The sequence below is a fragment of the Mytilus californianus genome, unplaced genomic scaffold (genome assembly GCF_021869535.1).
Source record: "Mytilus californianus isolate M0D057914Y unplaced genomic scaffold, xbMytCali1.0.p SCAF_12, whole genome shotgun sequence".
In the NCBI taxonomy this organism is placed as follows: Eukaryota; Metazoa; Mollusca; class Bivalvia; order Mytilida; family Mytilidae; genus Mytilus; species Mytilus californianus.
This window is the reverse complement of record NW_026262604.1, coordinates 2,942,696-2,961,698: the sequence shown is the minus strand read 5'-3', so window position 1 is coordinate 2,961,698 and position 19,003 is coordinate 2,942,696. Positions and strand designations below refer to the sequence as shown.

At 32.6% G+C, this 19,003-nt stretch overlaps 1 protein-coding gene across 1 annotated transcript; it reads right to left on the bottom strand.

Moving 5' to 3' along the window:
* Window positions 1-1,185: 1,185 nt before the first annotated feature.
* On the bottom strand, window positions 1,186-18,936 carry LOC127722243 (papilin-like). The gene is made up of 7 exons (XM_052229139.1): window positions 18,802-18,936; window positions 10,652-10,748; window positions 9,392-9,502; window positions 8,099-8,263; window positions 5,837-6,013; window positions 3,633-3,986; window positions 1,186-1,196 (listed from the first exon to the last, which is right to left on the bottom strand). The coding sequence occupies exons 1-7, from the start codon at window positions 18,853-18,855 to the stop codon at window positions 1,186-1,188; spliced, it is 969 nt and encodes a 322-aa protein (XP_052085099.1). The 5' UTR covers window positions 18,856-18,936.
* Window positions 18,937-19,003: the final 67 nt, after the last annotated feature.

The following is a 19,003-nucleotide window of genomic DNA, read 5'->3' as shown; positions in this document are numbered from 1 at the left end:
ACGACAAAAGGGATGATTTTTCGTTCCCTACTGCTAATATTCTTTTTTGGATGGTGATACTTCTTTGGCACCATCATACGGTGTTTTTTTCACAAATCGTTCGTTATGCCCGTGTCTGTTGTGGCGTTTTAGATTTCAATTAACGTAATCCGTGTATTACTGTTGAATGATTAAGTCAGGGATTTTGGTTACAACAAATTATTTAAAACCTTTACTAAATTCTTCCAAAGATGTTAAGATTTGGTTTTGAAGTTTGGATGCAACTTATTTCAAATGGGATAGCCCATCCTAATTTTTACGGAGATGGTGTTTACCGCACCCGGAAATTTAGAAACGATCCTGGTAAACTTATAGATCTTTTAGTATTAATATTGATTTTTTATTATTAAATTAGAGCACACTAAATATTATTGTTATATACAGATGCACTGTCATGGATCTACAATCTGTCGATACCTGTATCTTGGCATTGCACAAGGTCATGTCTTTATCTGACTGTTGATGGCTTCTTTAACTAAATCCATTGGATGTTGGATGTGTACTGATTGGTAATTTAGTCTTAGATGCATTTTTGTAATTAGTTGTAATGGGCTTTGAACTTGCTGTCAGTAACTGCAAGTACTCTCAGATCTGTACTTAGTTTCTATTTTTAGTTAAGCCTTTTTTAACTGATTTTATAGTACGTTGTTATGTTGTACTGTTACAACACTGTCCTAGGTTATGGGAGGGTTGAAATCCCTCTAACATGTGTAACCCCGGCACATTTTGTATGTTTGTGTCTGTCCCAATTCAGGAGCCTGTAATTCAGTTGTAGTCGTTTGTTGCTATGTTACATATTTGCTTTCGTTCATTTGTTTTGTACATTAAATATACCGTTAGTTTTCTCGTTTGAATTGTTTTACATTTATCATTTCGGGGCTTTTTATGGCTGACTATGCGGTATGGGCTTTGTTACTTGTTGAAGGCCGTGAGGTGATCTTTAGTTCTTAAAGTCTGTGTCATTTGGTTTCTTGAAAAGAGTTGTCTCATTTGCACTCATACTATATCTTCATTTATATATAAATATATGTTTCCTTAATATAGGACTATACAATGAGTCATGTATTATTACGGTAAATTTTATTTGTTTCAATCAACGTTATGTATGTTTTCTGTGTACCACAGCCGGATACCATGAAACCTGCTCTATTTTCCATCTGAAAAAATAATTATGAATGATAAAAAATGTAATATGTCTTCTGTTCAAAAAACATAATCTGTCTAAGTGAAAGTTTGATAAAATGTGACAAAAATGAACGTGATGTCCTTAATATTTCCGTTAACATTACCTTACAACAAAATTATTTTCATTAACCTGTGTACATTATTCTATTTGGCGGCATTTTGTTCAAGGTTATGGCTGTCTTTCTGAAATTGTTAAACATTTCAGACCCTTATCTTATTGATTTTGTACTAATATTGTGTCATAGATTAAATTTATTCGTTCAGTGTATATTCACTTGTTTCTGTTAATATGTCATTTGATTGAATTAAGCCATTTCAATTGATATTTTATAGTGTGTCTTTCTATGTTGTGATGCTACACTATTGGTTCAGGTGAGGGTGAAGGTCGGTACCAATTCAAACATTTAAATCAGCTGCATTTGTTTGCACAAATCCTAAGCCAGGAACCTGATGTTCAGTGGTTGTCTTTTGATGATGTGATTCATAAGTGTTTCTCGTTTCTCGTATTTTTAAATATAAGACCGTTGGTTTTCTCGTTTGAATGGTTTTACACTAGTGATTTTTTGGGCCCTTTATAGCTTGGTGTTCGGTGTGAGCCAAGGCTCCATGTTGAAGACCGTACTTTGACCTATAATGGTTAACTTTATAAAATTATGACTTGGATGGAGAATTGTCTCATTACCACTCATACCACATCTTCTTATATCTATGTACTTATTTGTCTTAAATTGAGACTAACTGCATATATGATTGTAAATGTGTGTCACAGTTAATCAGAAAATATTGACCATATATCAATATCTTCAATTCTTTCGTCCCTCTTATCTTAACGTTCATTTGTAACCAGAATGATTATGTAAAAATGTACACAGATTCCCAATATTTTGACTAAAGACGTTGATGTTAACGTTCGCATTGAAACCGGACATGTTCTGCAAATCTGAGAGCATTGAGCTACATTAAATCTACCTCTCAGTATGCGGGATCTACCGAAAAGAGACAAATGTGAACATATCTACTTTTAATGACAACCTCAGACGGACAGGGTATGTCCAACTGAACATAAAAAAACTCCTCATAAATACCAGGATTGAAATTTTATATAAGCGCCAGACGCGCGTTTCGTCTACAAAAGACTTATCGGTGACGCTCGAATAAAAAAATGTTAAAAAGGCCAAATAAAGAACGAAGTTGAAGACTTTGGAGGACCAAAAATCCTAACGGTTTTGCAAAATACAGCTAAGGTAATCTATTCTTGAGGTAAAAAGGATTTAGTATTTATATTGCATATCCTTGTCAACCATTATTTTTAATTTGTTTAAATCAATCTGATGAAAAAGTTTCCAACTTTCATTGAACATCTACATTTTGAATACTAGTATACTTACATGGAGCGACGCACTGATTACTACATCCTGTTCGGCAACATTTCTTAGGGGGAGTACAGTCACTGTCTGAAAAGCATTGGGCCTGGAAACCATGTGGGCAAAACGGATGTGGATTTGCATTTGGTGGACAGCCTCCAACACCAGACTTACACCGGCATACTTTACATCCTTGACTATCAGTATCGTATTTCACTCCATTTTTACAAGGAGGACAGTAAGTAGGTTTACATGTCTTTGATTTACATTTACATATCTTGCAACCGTGACTATCTGTTACGTATTCGACGCCATATGGACAGTATATAGGACAAGTCGATGCTGGGCAGACATAGGTTTTACATTTACATATTTTGCAACCATGACTATCTGTTACTATTTCGACACCATGTGGACAGTCGCTAGGACACGATGATAATGGGCATTCATATGCTTTACATTTACAAACTTTGCATCCGTGGCTATCTGTCTCATAGGTAACACCATATTGGCATTTAGGGCAATAGGTTTTCTTGCATTCATAGGATTTGCATTTACATGTCTTGCAACCGTGACTATCTGTTACATACTCGACGCCATGTGGACAGTATATAGGACAAGTCGATGCTGGGCAGACATAGGTTTTACATTTGCATATCTTGCAACCGTGACTATCTGTTACATACTCGACGCCATGTGGACAGTATATAGGACAAGTCGATGCTGGGCAGACATAGGTTTTACATTTACATATTTTGCAACCATGACTATCTGTTACTATTTCGACACCATGTGGACAGTCGCTAGGACACGATGATAATGGGCATTCATATGCTTTGCATTTACAAACTTTGCATCCGTTGCTATCTGTCTCATAGGTAACACCGTATTGGCACTTAGGGCAATAAGTTTTCTTGCATTCGTATGATTTGCATTTACATATCTTGCAACCGTGACTATCTGTTACATACTCGACGCCATGTGGACAGTATATAGGACAAGATGGTGATGTGCATGTATGTGATTTACATTTACATATCTTACATCCGTGACTATCTGTTACGTATTCGACGCCATATGGACAGTGTTTTGGACAAGATGGTGTTGGGCAGTCATAGGTTTTACATTTACAAACTTTGCATCCGTTGCTATCTGTCTCATATGTAACACCGTATTGGCATTTCGGGCAATACGTTGGCTTGCATGTCCAAGGTTTGCATTTACAAATCTTGCATCCATTGCTGTCCGTCTGATAATCATAACCATTGTTGCACGTTTTCGGGCATGCGTATGGCAGGCATGGCGAGGGTTTACATTTACAAATTTTACATCCGTTGCTATCTGTCTCGTAAACTTGGCCATATCTACATTTACAGTAAGTTGGCTTGCAATGTGTGTCTGGAACGATATATGAGTTAAGTGTAAGATGCTTAGTCTTAAGGTGGTACCTAACACTACAGGGATATAACTCTGTAAAAATCAGCTAAACGTTTTAATCACGTTGTATTGTTAAAGAAATGTTAAGCTTCTCAATGATCAAAACTAGTGTTTGTCAAACTGCTATATAACCAATGATTTTTTTCTGATAAAGAGGTTGGTTCAAATTTTAAAAATTTTTATATTTTTGTCAAAGGGTCAAAGTTCACATTTTGTCTATGTTGTGTCATCTGTACTATTATTTGTCTGTTTGTCTTCTTATTTTTGGCCATGGCGTTGTCAGTTTGTTTTCGATATATGAGTTTGACTGTCCCTCTGGAATCTTTCGTCCCTCTTTGTCAAAATTTTATGAAAATTAAAAGAGCCAAATTAAAAATAGTCAAGGTGTTGGGTACGACCTTAATTAGGGAGGAAGAAAGTTAAAGATGGGATTAAAAGATTACTGTAGAGTATGGAAATGTAAACAAAAAGAGAAAACAATTATCATTACTAGGAGTGTTATTTCAAATGGTCTTCATACATGAGCAATTAGTCTCCTTCTACTGACCTTTAAAAGCTATTTGAGATATGTACATAACAATACAATTGCGTATTATGAATTAAAGTTGTTCCTTTATATATAACACAAAATTATCACTCTGATTCTACATTTAATAATAATTTCTTCACACATTTATAATAGAGAAATATGTTTCCTGTTAGAGCCAAGGTAGAAAAAGATACATTTTTTGTTGTGGTTACTGTTACATATTGTCTTAGTTGTATCCCCTATTCCAATCCCATTTCTTGTTTCTATCTTTAAATTAAGACAACGATCGTTTACCATTTATTAAATCTCGTCAGTCGATAAAGCAGAGACAAATCAAGGTGGCAAATATCATGGAAACAAACTCGTCGGTGGTAGTTTTTAGTTATATCGTTTTGTTGCTTACATAAATGTAATTGATGAAATTTTGTGTTGATTCCTAATTTTTACATTTAGTAATTTTATAGTAATGTCATAGATTCAAAGATTTGCATATATTTTCCTGTACTGTTGAAAAAAAAGTAAAATCACAAAAAATACTGAACTCCGAGGAAAATTCAAAACGGAAAGTCCCTAATCAAATGGCAAAAGTAAATGATAAAGCACATCAAACGAATGGAAAACAACTGTCATATTCCTGACTTGGTACAGGCATTTTCAAATCTTGAAAATGGTGGATTGAACCTGGTTTTATAGCGCTAAACCTCTCACTTGTATGATAGTCGCATCAAGATATTATGTTAACCCTCAGGTGTACTATATCATTTTTTAGAGCTTTGGTTGCTGCTTCATTGCCATAAACTCACTATTTCTTTGTTTGTATTGTAAGTGTCTAAAACAAATTGTTCAATTTTTAGCTTCGATTGCATAAGGATCATGTACAGTCCGATAAAACATAGTGATTGCATTCAGCGTATGTTAAACAAAACACATGATTATCTGATAAATATCACGTGATAAAACGTGTTGTGAACAACAAAAAAAAATAAGATAACTTATATACCAAACTTCAAAGCAAATTCAAAATATAAAATCTTTTAACAAATGGTAAATTCAAAAGCTAAATCACATCAAACGAACGGAAATCAACTGTCGTATTACTGACTTGGTTAAGTATTTCGTTTTGTAGAAAATGAGACAAACTGACAAATTACATTTTGCTAAAGATATCCTAAAAGTCATTTCCCACAAGTATCATTTGTACATGTTATATATTTATTTATTCAAGACTAGGGAGTAATTCAATATACCATTAAAATGTAAATGTAAAATGAGCAGTACTTACGAGGATTGTGTTTTTTGCATTGTTTGTTGCATTCGTGTCTGTTTGGGAAGTTATTACCATTACCACCACACCCAGAGTACCAAAACAGAATACACCTTCCTTTCTGTTTATCATATCCCCATCGTCGAGCATGCCAATGACAGGTTCCTTTCACAATAGGTGCGTCACATGTAAAGCCTAGAGTGAAAAATTTTAAATATGATTCCGTTTTTCTCATATCCTCAACGTGTAGCATGCCGATGACAGCTACCTTTCACAATTGGTGCGTCACATATATATCGTACAATGAAAATTTTTAATATAATTCCGTGTTTCTATAATGTTATTGTGGAAGTAATCATGGTATCCCGTTTTGTGATACACTACATGTGTAACAGAAAAGGAGGATACAATAGTAACTCATTATCCAGACTAACCTTTAATTTTCTAAATTTTCAAAATTTATTTTGTTCAGATATCAATAATATAATTGAGTTTGGTATACTTTACATTAAAATACCAGATTTTAAATGGTTAGTATGAGGGGACAAACTATTCTATCGCATGGCTCAGCGGGAGACATTTTGTGAATGTCACCCTCTCGTGCATTCCAATCAGAAACCGACAATGAATCAAATTTCCATCAATTATTCTAAAGACAATTCTCAAATTCTACGTTTCGGCTTCAGACCTTTTTTTATAGACTGTCAACATAAAATAAAATACATCTTGTTTTCACTTTTATTGCTTTTCTACTAACTGTAACGTTAATATGTACATGACGGCATTACTTTCCGTTAACAACGGAAGAGACAATGTTGACAGAACAGTCAGTACAATTAATTTAAAAAAAAAACAAAAAACATAGCCTCGGTTGACAATGTTTTCTCGGAGTAAGAATCTGCTCTATCACCCACTCGAATATAAGTTATTTATATAATACATAATAATTTGGTGAATCCTTTGAAAACACAATTATACTGATCATTTGGTTAAATTCAGTTACATTTATGATGTTTTGTCACTATACATTATTTTTCTACATCATGTTCATAATGTCATAAAAACAAAAATCTGTAAACTACTTGTAATTGATTTTTGAATAAATCAGGTCTAAGTTTTAGTTATAAAATATACAGAAACTCATTGTTCCTCAAGACATCTTTAAGACTTAAATTTCTTGCTTTATTCTATATATATACGTAATGACAAGATTTTTTTATCGTGAAATAAACGGAATTCCTTTAGGTACTTACTGTGCAACTTACATAAGTTTCTTTCGACTCTGTTTGTAGTGTTGGTTACTTTCATGTACACGGGTGGTGTAAGTGTAGTAATGTTCCTATTGGATGTTATAATTTACCTTCGTAGTGTCGGTTTGCATCATGCTATTTAATAATCTGTTTGATGTTTTTATTGAATTGAAACAATTCATGTATAGCGTCGGTTTTTATGTAATGCTATTTTATTGACCAAAGTTATGGCCCGTTTAGACGTAATAATTTTTCATATGCATAATGTTCCGGTTTATTTCCTGTTTAGTGATGGTATGTACAATGACCGGTTTCCTTTCTGGTGTAGCATCGCTTTATAGATTGTTTCAAGTTAATATACTTATTTCGTATTTGATAATATAATACTCTATATTAAAGAAGATGTGAATTCATTTTTCCAATGAAACAACAGTCTACAAGAGAGCAAATGACGTTTATTTATTCACCTGTGTCGGTTTAAAGTTGATTTTATTATTTACCTGTGTAGCATCGGTGTTAAGTTGATGTTATTATTTACTTGTGTAGTGTCGGTGTAAAGTTGATTTTATCATTAGCCCGTGTAGCGTTGGTGTAAAATTGATGCTATTGTTTGAATGTGAAGCGTCGTTGTTATAGTTGATGTTACTATTTACCTGAGCACGGTGGTAATTTGATATTATTATTTACCTGTGTAGCGTCTTTGTTAAAATTGATGTTATTATTCACCTTTGTATTATTGTTGTAAAGTTTATTTTTTTATTTACCTGTGTAGCGTCGGTGTAAAGTTTATGTTGTTATTTACTTGTGTAGTGTGGGTTTAAAGTTGATGTTATCATTAACTGTTAATCGTCGGTGGAATGTTGATGTTATCCTTTATTCGTGTAACGTCCATGTAAAGTTGATGTTATTATTTACTTGTGTAACTTTTGTGTAGAGTTGATGTTATTATTTACCTGTTGAAAGTGAGTGTAAAATTGATGTTATTTTTTTCCTGTGTAGCATCGGTGTTTAAGTTAATGTTATCATTTACCTGTGTAACATCGCTTGGTACATTCATGATGTGAAGCAAAATTGTTTGCATTTCCTTTGCATCCACCATAAGAAAATCTGTGACATCTTCTTCTGTGAGTATCAAAAAAGTATCTGGTTATGTGCCCACGACATGGACCTCTACTCTTGGGCAGGCTACAAATATCTGAAGAGAACACAAATTTCTTGTGAAAATGTGTGATTTGGCCGGACGATGCCCAAAACCGACTAATAGTATGGTGATTTCAAGCAGAGGGGCTGATGGGAGGTCAATCGGGCGAGGGGAAAATGGGTACCTTATTTCTGTAATCAAATCCTACTAAAAATTTCAACCAAGATCCCTGACACTTCATAGAAAATTTTTTGCACAGTTTTCTAGACTTGGAAACTTAGTAATTTTTCGATAGAATTGACGAAAGAGGATTTTCAACATGTCCTACAGTTTCAACCAAGATTCCAAAATAATATATATCGCAACTCGGTCATTTAATACTTTAACCCATTTTTTATTTTGTGTTGTCTTAAGAATTGTGATTTTTTAATCATAACAGCTCTTTAATAACAACAGCTAAGGTCGTGTTTAACAACGTCTTGCTCCTAATTTGTTTCCATATTTCTACGTCTTTGGCTTTCACGTGTTCAGGTTTGATTATTCTTCGTGAAGATAAATCCAGAAAGGCACACAACATTTATAAAGTGTTTTTTTATTCATTTTATCATTTATACTTGTATGGATTTTCAAATATTTTGGCCTCGAGCAACACTAAAAAAGACATTTATTGTCGAAATGCGCTTCTGGTGCAGAAAATTGGTACCGTTAATGTTATTACTACCAGTGGAACAATACCTCAGGTGGTTGACTGCTAGTTTCATAGGGTATCACCAGCCTATTAGCCAGTTCTTTGGTACTGGAATGAACATACGGGTGTTGTGTTGTTGAAACTTGTCATTACAAACTTTTGGAAATTATTTCAAATTATGGAATATATCTCCCTTATGCAAAACACTGATTCCTTGCCTGGCTTAATCTATATTTTAGTTTTTGTGTTGGTTAATAAGTTATTTCATTACTAAATGAACCCGTGATTGAGACAAACAGTGATGTGACATAACATTTACATTGTAAACATATTCCTCCATTACTACATGTATATTGAAGAAATTAAGACAACAGCAAATGTTCAGGCTGCAGTATAAATAGTTGATATTGAAATCCTCAACATCTTCCAATAAAAGATTGTTTTGTAACGGGATGTTTACGAGATGCTAACGTACGTTATACATATATTTTTACCTGTTGTTGGTGGTAACACCGGTGGATGCGGTGGTGGCGGCGCTGGACCTCCGCCACCAACACAGTGTTTACCGCATGCTGTAGGTGAAGCAAATGGACAACAGTTTTGACCTATAATATAGAAAAGTAAAATCTTGATTTTATTAATGAAATACATATCATTTTAGGGCTGTATTAGACTTGTTTGTATGCAGTACTTTTGTATTGTTCGGTTTTCTCTTTTTCTTTATTTCTATTTGTATTGTTCGGTTTTCTCTTTTTCTTTATTTCTATTTGTATTGTTCGGTTTTCTCTTTTTCTTTAATTTCTATTTGTATTGTTCGGTTTTCTCTTTTTCTTTATTTCTATTTGTATTGTTCGGTTTTCTCTTTTTCTTTATTTCTATTTGTATTGTTCGGTTTTCTCTTTTTCTTTATTTCTATTTGTATTGTTCGGTTTTCTCTTTTTCTTTATTTCTATTTGTATTGTTCGGTTTTCTCTTTTTCTTTATTTCTATTTGTATGACTGACAATGGAATTATATAGTCCATAAGTCATCCCATAAGCGTATTGAATGTACCACCAAGAACTAATTTCAAAAACATAAAAAGTTACCATATAATTATGTTATTAAGTTTTTGAATATTTTTTTTTAGGCCTCATACTGATAACTGCATAAACAAGTACGCTGTACATGTATGTGTCTAAAGCTTTATTAATTTATCCATTAATTTTGTTAGATATTCACCAAGGTCTAGTAATACATGACCGAGGAACTACAAATTTGCTCATGATCAAGATTGGCTAATATAAGATTGCGATGCTCTTTAGCTGCGTCAGGTTAAGAATTTTTTCTTTGATCATTGTTATTTTATCAAACATGTTGAAGCCCAAAGAAAAGTTGAAATAAATAGAGTCAATTTGGTCCTTTGAATACCTTTAAGAAAGACCATCAGCTTTGAATTATTGAAAGCAATGGCTAGCAGGGGACATGTCGGTGGTCTTAAAGTTTGTTGTTGAATAAATTTTTGATTTTAGTGTTTATTTTTTATATTGTCATTTTGCAATTATTGTGTTAGTTTTTTAAGCTGTTGATATTAGATTTTAATGTTCATTTTCCGTTAGAGTATAGAAACCATGAACATTATCATGATTATAGAAATGAAATAAGGAGATGTGGTATAATAGCCAATTAGACAACTATCCACCAAAGTTCATATGAAGTGGATGTAGGCAATTTTAGGCAACCATACAGCCTTCACATATTTACATAATACCATACCTTTTGGACAAGTATTCAAGTGGCCACATTTATTCACAAACAACTTTGGACATTTGAATGGATATATTTGAGGACATTGTTGGACTACTGAAGTACCCTGAAAATAAATAAAACAGAGCTATGTGCATTCCATTAGTTTTAAATACTTGCTGTTTGACATTTGGCTTAGCCTAATCGAAAAAAAATAATCTTATTTTTAAAGGCTCATCGCATTGACTTTTATTAGCAATCAGGTTGTACGATAATTTAGATCGACACAATTTATTCATGTATTATACACATTAGACAACACCATTTTGGACAGTCCTGGGCACATCTATGGACCACAAACAGACCTGAATTACTGTCAGACTTGGACACTTAATGGAGACATGTATGGAATTAAATACACACTGGAGCCATTGAGAGATTTCAGTTTATTTTGAGTCAAGGATACACAGTTTGGATGATTTCTCGATCTATTTTTATTGGCCTTATTCTGCATAGATCACTTATACGGAACTATTTGTGTAATTAAAGTTATTGTTTTAAGTTTTGAGTAGCTTTCTTATGTTATTCAATTTTAAAAAGGGAGTGTTTTAAGCTGTTGTCCACGTTAAACAGAGATAGGACCAATTTTGCATGTACATTTTCACTCAAAGGAACAATATCTAAAAGTTGTCAAATAATCTAGGAAATTGATTGTTAAAGAATCTATATTATATATACTTAGAAATATTCTTTTCACAATTTAACATATTTGAATCAATTTAAAATGGTATTCACCACTTTTCGAGGAAATTTCTTACCCAACAGAAACTTTTAAATGATTTTGTAATGTTGTGCATGGAATGAGGTCGCTAACCAATATTTAACTTTAAATGTAACAGAATGTTTGTTTTGGCTAACGATATTCTTCTTATACCGTTTTTTGTATATATACTCAAAACTTGTTATAATTCTCTCAAAATTGCGGCTTTGGACTACATGTATCTTTAGGGACTAACAATTTCATGTTCTGTTTAGAATTAAGTAATTATATTGATATAACCGGGAGAAAACACACAAACGGCTGTTATACTGTGAATTTTAGGAAACATTGTAAGACTTTTCAAAATAGCCCTGCTGTCAAATAAATCTGAAGGACGTTTGCATAACCCCTTTGCTAAGGTTACATGAGTGAAGTTATAGTTTTATTTTATATCAGGTATAAAAACCAATTTATAAATACTACTAATTCAGATCCGTTGAATTTATCCACTTTGATAGACCGTGGACAATTTAGAACTGTGTATATTGTTCAGATTATATCTGTATTGTTCAAGTACTTATTGCCTTCTAGATGTCTTTTATTATTATTTGTGTCGTTAGGTTGAAGTGTCGTTAACTTTAACTCTATGTTTAACTACAAATGCCGTTTTGATCACGTTCACAAAATCTATAGAAATTAATAAAATAATAAATTATATGGGGAATTAAGGGAATTACTATGTGTATCCTTAACCGATTTCTGGTTTGAAATATAAAATAATGTGTAGTTTGCCAAAAAAAAAAAACAATAAATAAGCAAAAATGATTTATTACAGTTGTTAAAGAAGGCACCAAACTGTTTGGCTTGTTTACTTCCTTATGGGTTTGCTTTAATTTTGTATGCGTGTGTTCTTTTCTCTGCCTATCAGCTTTGATTTGAGGATTTATTTGATTTTGTTCAATTGACGTCACCTTACCCCTCAGACAAAAGACTCAAACAGAATAACGATATAACTAAACATAAAGCAACAACACAGACAAAACTACCACAAAACAAATAGAGGACGAAGACTACGGCTAACTACACTTTTAAGGTGGTAAATGACACTACAGGGAGATAACTCTGTATAAATCAGCTGAACGTTTTAATCACGTTCTATTGTTAAGGAAATATTAAGCTTCTCAATGATCAAAATTAGTGTTTGTCAAACTGCTATATCTCCAATGAAATTTTTCCGATAAAGTGTGTGGTTCAAGTTTTTTGAAATTTTTATATTTTTGTCAAAGGGTCAAAGTTAATATTTTGTCAAAATTTTATGAAAATTAAACGTTCCAAATTAATTTTAGTCAAGGTGTTTGGTACCACCTCAACACAAATATTTCGTCTAGTCGCTTATTGGTTGTATGGTGTGTACACTTTTAAATGATCAAATATGACAAATCTTTCTATTAGCATACGGATTAGTGGTTAAAAAGACTAACTTGTTATACAGTCTTATATCAATTATATTATTCAAGGCTATGATATCTTCTGATACCAACTATAAGTGAGATTATTTCATGAACATTTTACCTATTACAGCCATTAAATTGGTTGAAAAGGCTACTTGTCTTATAGGTATTATAATTGGGTCAATTGTTATTTTAACAGCATGTTCGAACAAACTCTTACTATGATCTATAAAATGACATATGTAATATACACTATGACAAAATTTGGAATACTTAGCTGAACCATGTCAATTGCTTAACTAAAACATGTCAATTTTCGATTGTATCCTCTACCTGCGTTAATTTTAAGTAACCATAGTTTTCATGTTAAATGTTTGACGTAAAATATTGAATCTTATATATATCTTATTAACTTTGTGTATGCTTATTTGAAGAGAACTAAGGGATCGGTCATTATTTATCTCCAGGGGGGCCGGCAAAATGTAAATTTTAAATGATAAAATGATAAAATATGATTGACCCCCCCCCCCCCCCTTTTCAAAATGTGTTAAAAAATTTACCCCCCCCCCCCTCTTTCAACTACATAAAAACTTTTGACCCCCCTCTCTTTTCTGATTATAATTGAAAGGTTTCAAATGATTCAATTATCATATGTTGCTAATATTCCTATTTGTATCACGTGTTGCATATATTATAATTGTTTGTCTATATTTTTAATAGAATTAAGAATGGGTCATGTATATATATTTTAGCATTTTTAGAATAATGGGATTAAATACAAAACACAGAAATGATTTTAAGATAAAGGTTTAAATATAGAGTGATCCGTGCCAATAAAGGTGTGGTCAGTTTAGCCGGTTCATTCTCATTTATCCAACTTTTTAAAATTATAGGTAGTACAGGTAAAAAAAAAAGTTGGATAGATGAGATCAAAGGTAATCAAGAACAAAGGGTTTTTCAATTAGAGTTTGGGTTGAATGACAGGTGAAAAATAAGACTAAAAATTATACCCGGATTAAATTTTCTGTAGTATTATTTAGCATAACATGTTAAAATGTGCAACTGACATTTAGTTCATGTAATGTAAATCATTTGAAAGTAATTTTAAGTTTTTTAACCGTTAATTAAAATGTGAATTGGATAGAAAATATCAGTTGCACTTTTATTTATGAAGAGATTTGTCAATAAGATGGGGTTTTTTGTGTAATAGATCCTCTTCGTTCATTTTTTTCTGTTCTTCTGACCAAATGATCCAAATGGAACAAAATATAAGTTAAATACGTTTTACCACACAAAGATTGAACAGAACAAAATTCACACAACATATATACATATATATATAAACAAAAGCAAAAGCAATTCAAGCACAATGGTTATAAAATACTGGCACAGAAATATCAATAGCACACCGTGACTAAATGAATGTTCAGTAGATTCACACAACATACAATGGCACTAAATAAATGTTCAGTTGATACACACATCATAGTTTTTTAAATAGTAATGCAAGCACAATGGTTAAAAAACGTAGCACAGAAATATCCATAGCACACACTAAAGGAATGTTCAGTAGATCTTCATCCTAGTTTAAGTAGGTGGGATACTGCATCAGTGTAGTGATATACGTTGATCTGTCCTTGCTGTAGTCTACCCTTAAGTTGGGTCAGTCTGTTGCGGTACTTTAACTTGCGAGTCTTGCGTTTTCCCCCTGCGGCGTACTGGATGAGTCGTATTTCTGTGGCAGCCTGTGTATTCTGAAGCTTCTGTATGATGAGGAACAGGTTAGGATGAGCCTTGTTTAACTGGTTGTTGAGTTTGTGGTGCCAGCCTTCCAAATGGTTTGTTGTCCTTGGTCCTACGGTAGTGAAGTGGTTCCATCGTTCTGGTTCTCTGTCAACCCACTGTTCTGTGACGTAGTCATTAAAGCTGGTGACTTGTGCATCTTCGGTTTGGTAGTTATTCAGTGCGTAGAACCATACTTCTTCAATTTGGTGAGGTGGTACTAAAGGAAGTGCTGATGCTCGTCGTACGTGTTGATGAAGTAATGGATCGTTCTTATATTCTTCGGTCAAACCAAGAGTCTGTACCTTTTTCCAGATGCGCTGGCAGAAGTGGAATAAACAGCCTTTGATAGTGGCAGTAGGAAAGGCTGTCTCTGCTGCATTACGTGCTGCTGATTCAAAGTCCATGAAGATTCTGTTTGGGTTGATTGGTGTGTTGTTGTCTGCTCCACTTGCTTTAAGAATTGCAAACAAACGTTGGTAGGTAGTCTGGCATTTATCAGGCAGGAAAGCGAATACTAATGGGTACATCTCTTCTTCAATGAGTGCATGTATTGTGTAAAGCTGCTTAAAAAGTAATGGACTAGCGTAAAAAGTTCCATCGGCGAATATAGTATTGGCTTGGCTGAGGTGTCGAAGGTTGTCTGAAGTACCAAAAACCAGTATTTTGTTGATGTCACCATCCTCTGAAAGTACAAAGTTTTGTCCTGAAAATATAAAAAAGAAAATAATTATTACAAATAAACATAGCAACAAAATCATGAATATCAATATCTATAAATAATCATTATCAATATTTATCTATTTATTTTCATATTTTATTTTGTACTTTTGTTACATTTTATCGTAAAAAATTAAATTCTATTTTATTCAATATGAACTTTAAAAAGAAAAATGAAACATATAATTGTTTTAAAAAAAGTAAAATAACAAAAATACCAAACTCCAAGGAAAATTCTAAATGGAAAGTCCTTAATCAAATGGCAAAACATAGGGGGGGGGGGGGGGGGGGGGGGGGGGGGGGCTCAAAAACATCCAAACGAATGGAAAGCAACTGTCATTTGGCCTTGGTTTTAAAAGCCTTAAAGAGCTTATGTTTGTAATTATATTGCTTATACCGACTTTAAATAAATCTTTATGTCTTATATGTTATGTCTGGATGTAGAGTTGTCTCATTGGCAATCATACAATACCTTCTTTTTTTTATATTATTATTTGATCATTACCTGTTGAAGTTTCTCTCCATTCTGCTTGTAAGTCGATGTTTTGTCTGGTGGCGGGCTGCCTAGGTAGTTCAGTATTGCGTTGACGATACAGTGAGGATTTACAGGCAGTAAAGGTTGGTATCTTTTCTACAATCTGTCTGGTGTCTTCGTCCCATTCCCTGCACCGGAACTGTATTATTTCACTGTCATAGAGTGTTGGTAGTGGGTCTAGGCAGGAGCGTGCTTTCTCTGATAAGTGTGACAGGAATAGCTTGGCTTTGATATCTGCATGTGATGGTGGGTGGTTGTGGTCTCTTGGAAATCTGGTAACTAGATTATCTGTGGTGTTTACGGTCCCAGGGCAGTCCATTTCTGTACATTTCCAGTATACAAGTTCTGCATCTCTGCCCTGTTTTCTGGTCTTAACACAATATCTGTAGCCTGCAACTGCTAGGTAGTGACCTCTGGCATGAGGAATTAGTTGTACTCTTACTTGAGCGTTTGCCATTTGTGCAATAATGAAATTTTGGATTGAATGGCTATATATACTACAACATGAGCTTAACTATGAAATGTAGTTTTATAAGAATAGAGTTCATTCATTCATTCAAATGTTTTGGAAAGATTGCTGAGTACTGTTACATAGTTTTAATTTTTAACACTTGGAGATATGGGCTTGGGTTGTGAAAAATGTTTAGATTTTTGTATTGATTAGCAAAATGCTGAACACGAACAATGTTTAATTTGGTAATCACCTTGAATCAGCACCACAATTAAAAGTTAACAGGTGTCACATTTATTGTTATGTTATAACTTGCACCTACAATTTAAACAAGTAATAAAGACAGTCATATTTACTTTAAAATGTAACAAGTTTACTATCGCCTATTTTATATATATTTTTTAAATAATATAAAAACATACAGGAACAAATTTACTGTCAAATTTTAGAAAGACACATTATTATTACTAAACAAACAACCCAATAATTAACAAAAATAAAAAGTTGGCTAAATGAGAATACCTTATTTTAAAAAGTTGGATAAATGGGAAGACACCGTTTAGCCCTGACAGACGGATATGCACAACATACCGTCATTCAATTTGCCAAACAAAATTTATACAAACAACACCAACATAACGTTAAACGAGAACCATGAAAATGAGGTAAGGGTAAGTATATTTGTTCGCAGGGGCGTTAGTGGTTGATGTTGTCTGGATTATGTTTACAGAATAAAAGTAATAGGCCACAATATAAAGAAGAGAGAAAAATGAATCCAAAAATATAAAGAGGAGAAAAATGAGTGCTTAAATATAAATTGTTGTAAATAATTGTGAATAATGAGAGAAAATAAAAAATATAGAAATGAGACCCTATTCAAATCAATTGATATACTGCCAAAAGTTTTAAGAATTCCTGTTATCCTTTACAAATATTATATAATGGAAAAGAACGCATAACGGGACTTGAAACATTTGTCATAAAAATGGAGGTTTAGCTACCTATCAAACCAGGTTAAACAAACTATGTTTTCTTCTGACAATGGCTGTACCAAGACAGGAATTCAATATGACAGTTATTTTCTATTTGTTCCGTTGGTCGTTACAGTCTAATGATTGATTTTGTCCGGTTTTATAAACTTCCTGCTTTTGAATTTACCTGGGAGTTCGGTATTTTTATAAAGTCCTTTTTTAACTACCACTACATCATTAAAAGAAAACCGATAGTTGATTTCGATACTTAGTCATATTTTTTCCATTTAACAAATTAATATGTTAAACCGTATGTGTTGTTGCATGTAACACGATCGGCCCATAAAGGACAAAATAATCTCCCTTTTGTTAATAAAATTTAAAGTCAAACAAGATATTGTAACAGTTTGATATAATCCGGATTTTTTTCCGTCAATGTAATGGGTTTTTTATACACGGAATATTTGTGTTTTTAATTTTTTTACATTGATTCTTATTTTTTCGTAGACGCAAGACAAAAGTACTTTTGGTTAATCGAAAATAAATTAAATAAATATACCTGCTGTATAATGTTTTTACTGTAGAATTTAAACTGTTTTTGTATACACTAACGATACATATTTTTTACTTATCACCCTTTTAATTGAGCACGAAACCTGTTTTATTTTTAGTCTCCCTTATATGATATGCCTTTGCAAATTGATAGCATAAAGTTTTTGTATATATTACATCACAAACGAACTTTTTTTAGCAATTGGTAACCAAATAATTAAGATTAATAGGGTAGAGGGTTGAGTTCACCAAAATATTAATTGTAAACCTGTTAAAAACCAATGTGCCTGTTTGAAGTCAGAGCATCGTCAGTGGTTGACGTGTGTGATATCTTATGATTGTAATTATTTGGAGAATTTGTTATTTATGGCAGATCTTTGATAATTTCTGTTTAATTATTTTTAACACTTTGTATAGAACTAGAAGGAACCAAGAAGCATGTCTTTTTTTCAAGCTGTTTGTTGTCAGCTAGATGTTTTGAGGGTTATTTCTGTCGTCACATTAACGCATTAACCCTCATCTCTTTTTATTAAAATATTTTAGTTTTTTAATTTTATTTTAGAAGTTCCTTTAACTCTTTGTTTTTTCTGTTGTGATAACGACGGGGGAACATACTACAGTTAGTCTTTAAATTGCTTAGTATCGACACAATTTAAGTTGTATTTTAAACATACATCTGTCTAGAAACAAAAATAGAGTATAAGTGCATTGCGACTTAATATTTTAACAAACAATGATTGATACCTCAATATAGAATTCCAAAAAAAATATTTGTTGCAAAACATATGTGTTATTATTTAAACAAATATAATTAAGCATAGCTAAGATGAACATTTGGCACATATAGTATATCATTAAAGAAATCATAAAAGATTAGATCAATATAGTTTATGTTCTCTTTCTCTTTACATATTTCATTATGTAATATAAATTTATCAAATTAAGTCATTTTACTTACGACTATTGCATTCCAAATGCCACAAAAAAGAATAATGAATAAATAACTAGCCATGATAGCCGTTCAACTATAGCGTCACACGCTATATAAAATATGCCGTTAGAAATATTCCTTATATTACATTTATACAAACATAAAATATACACATAAGTTTATCCGACTTATACCAGAAACATGGTCATTTACATATAAAATATTTTAT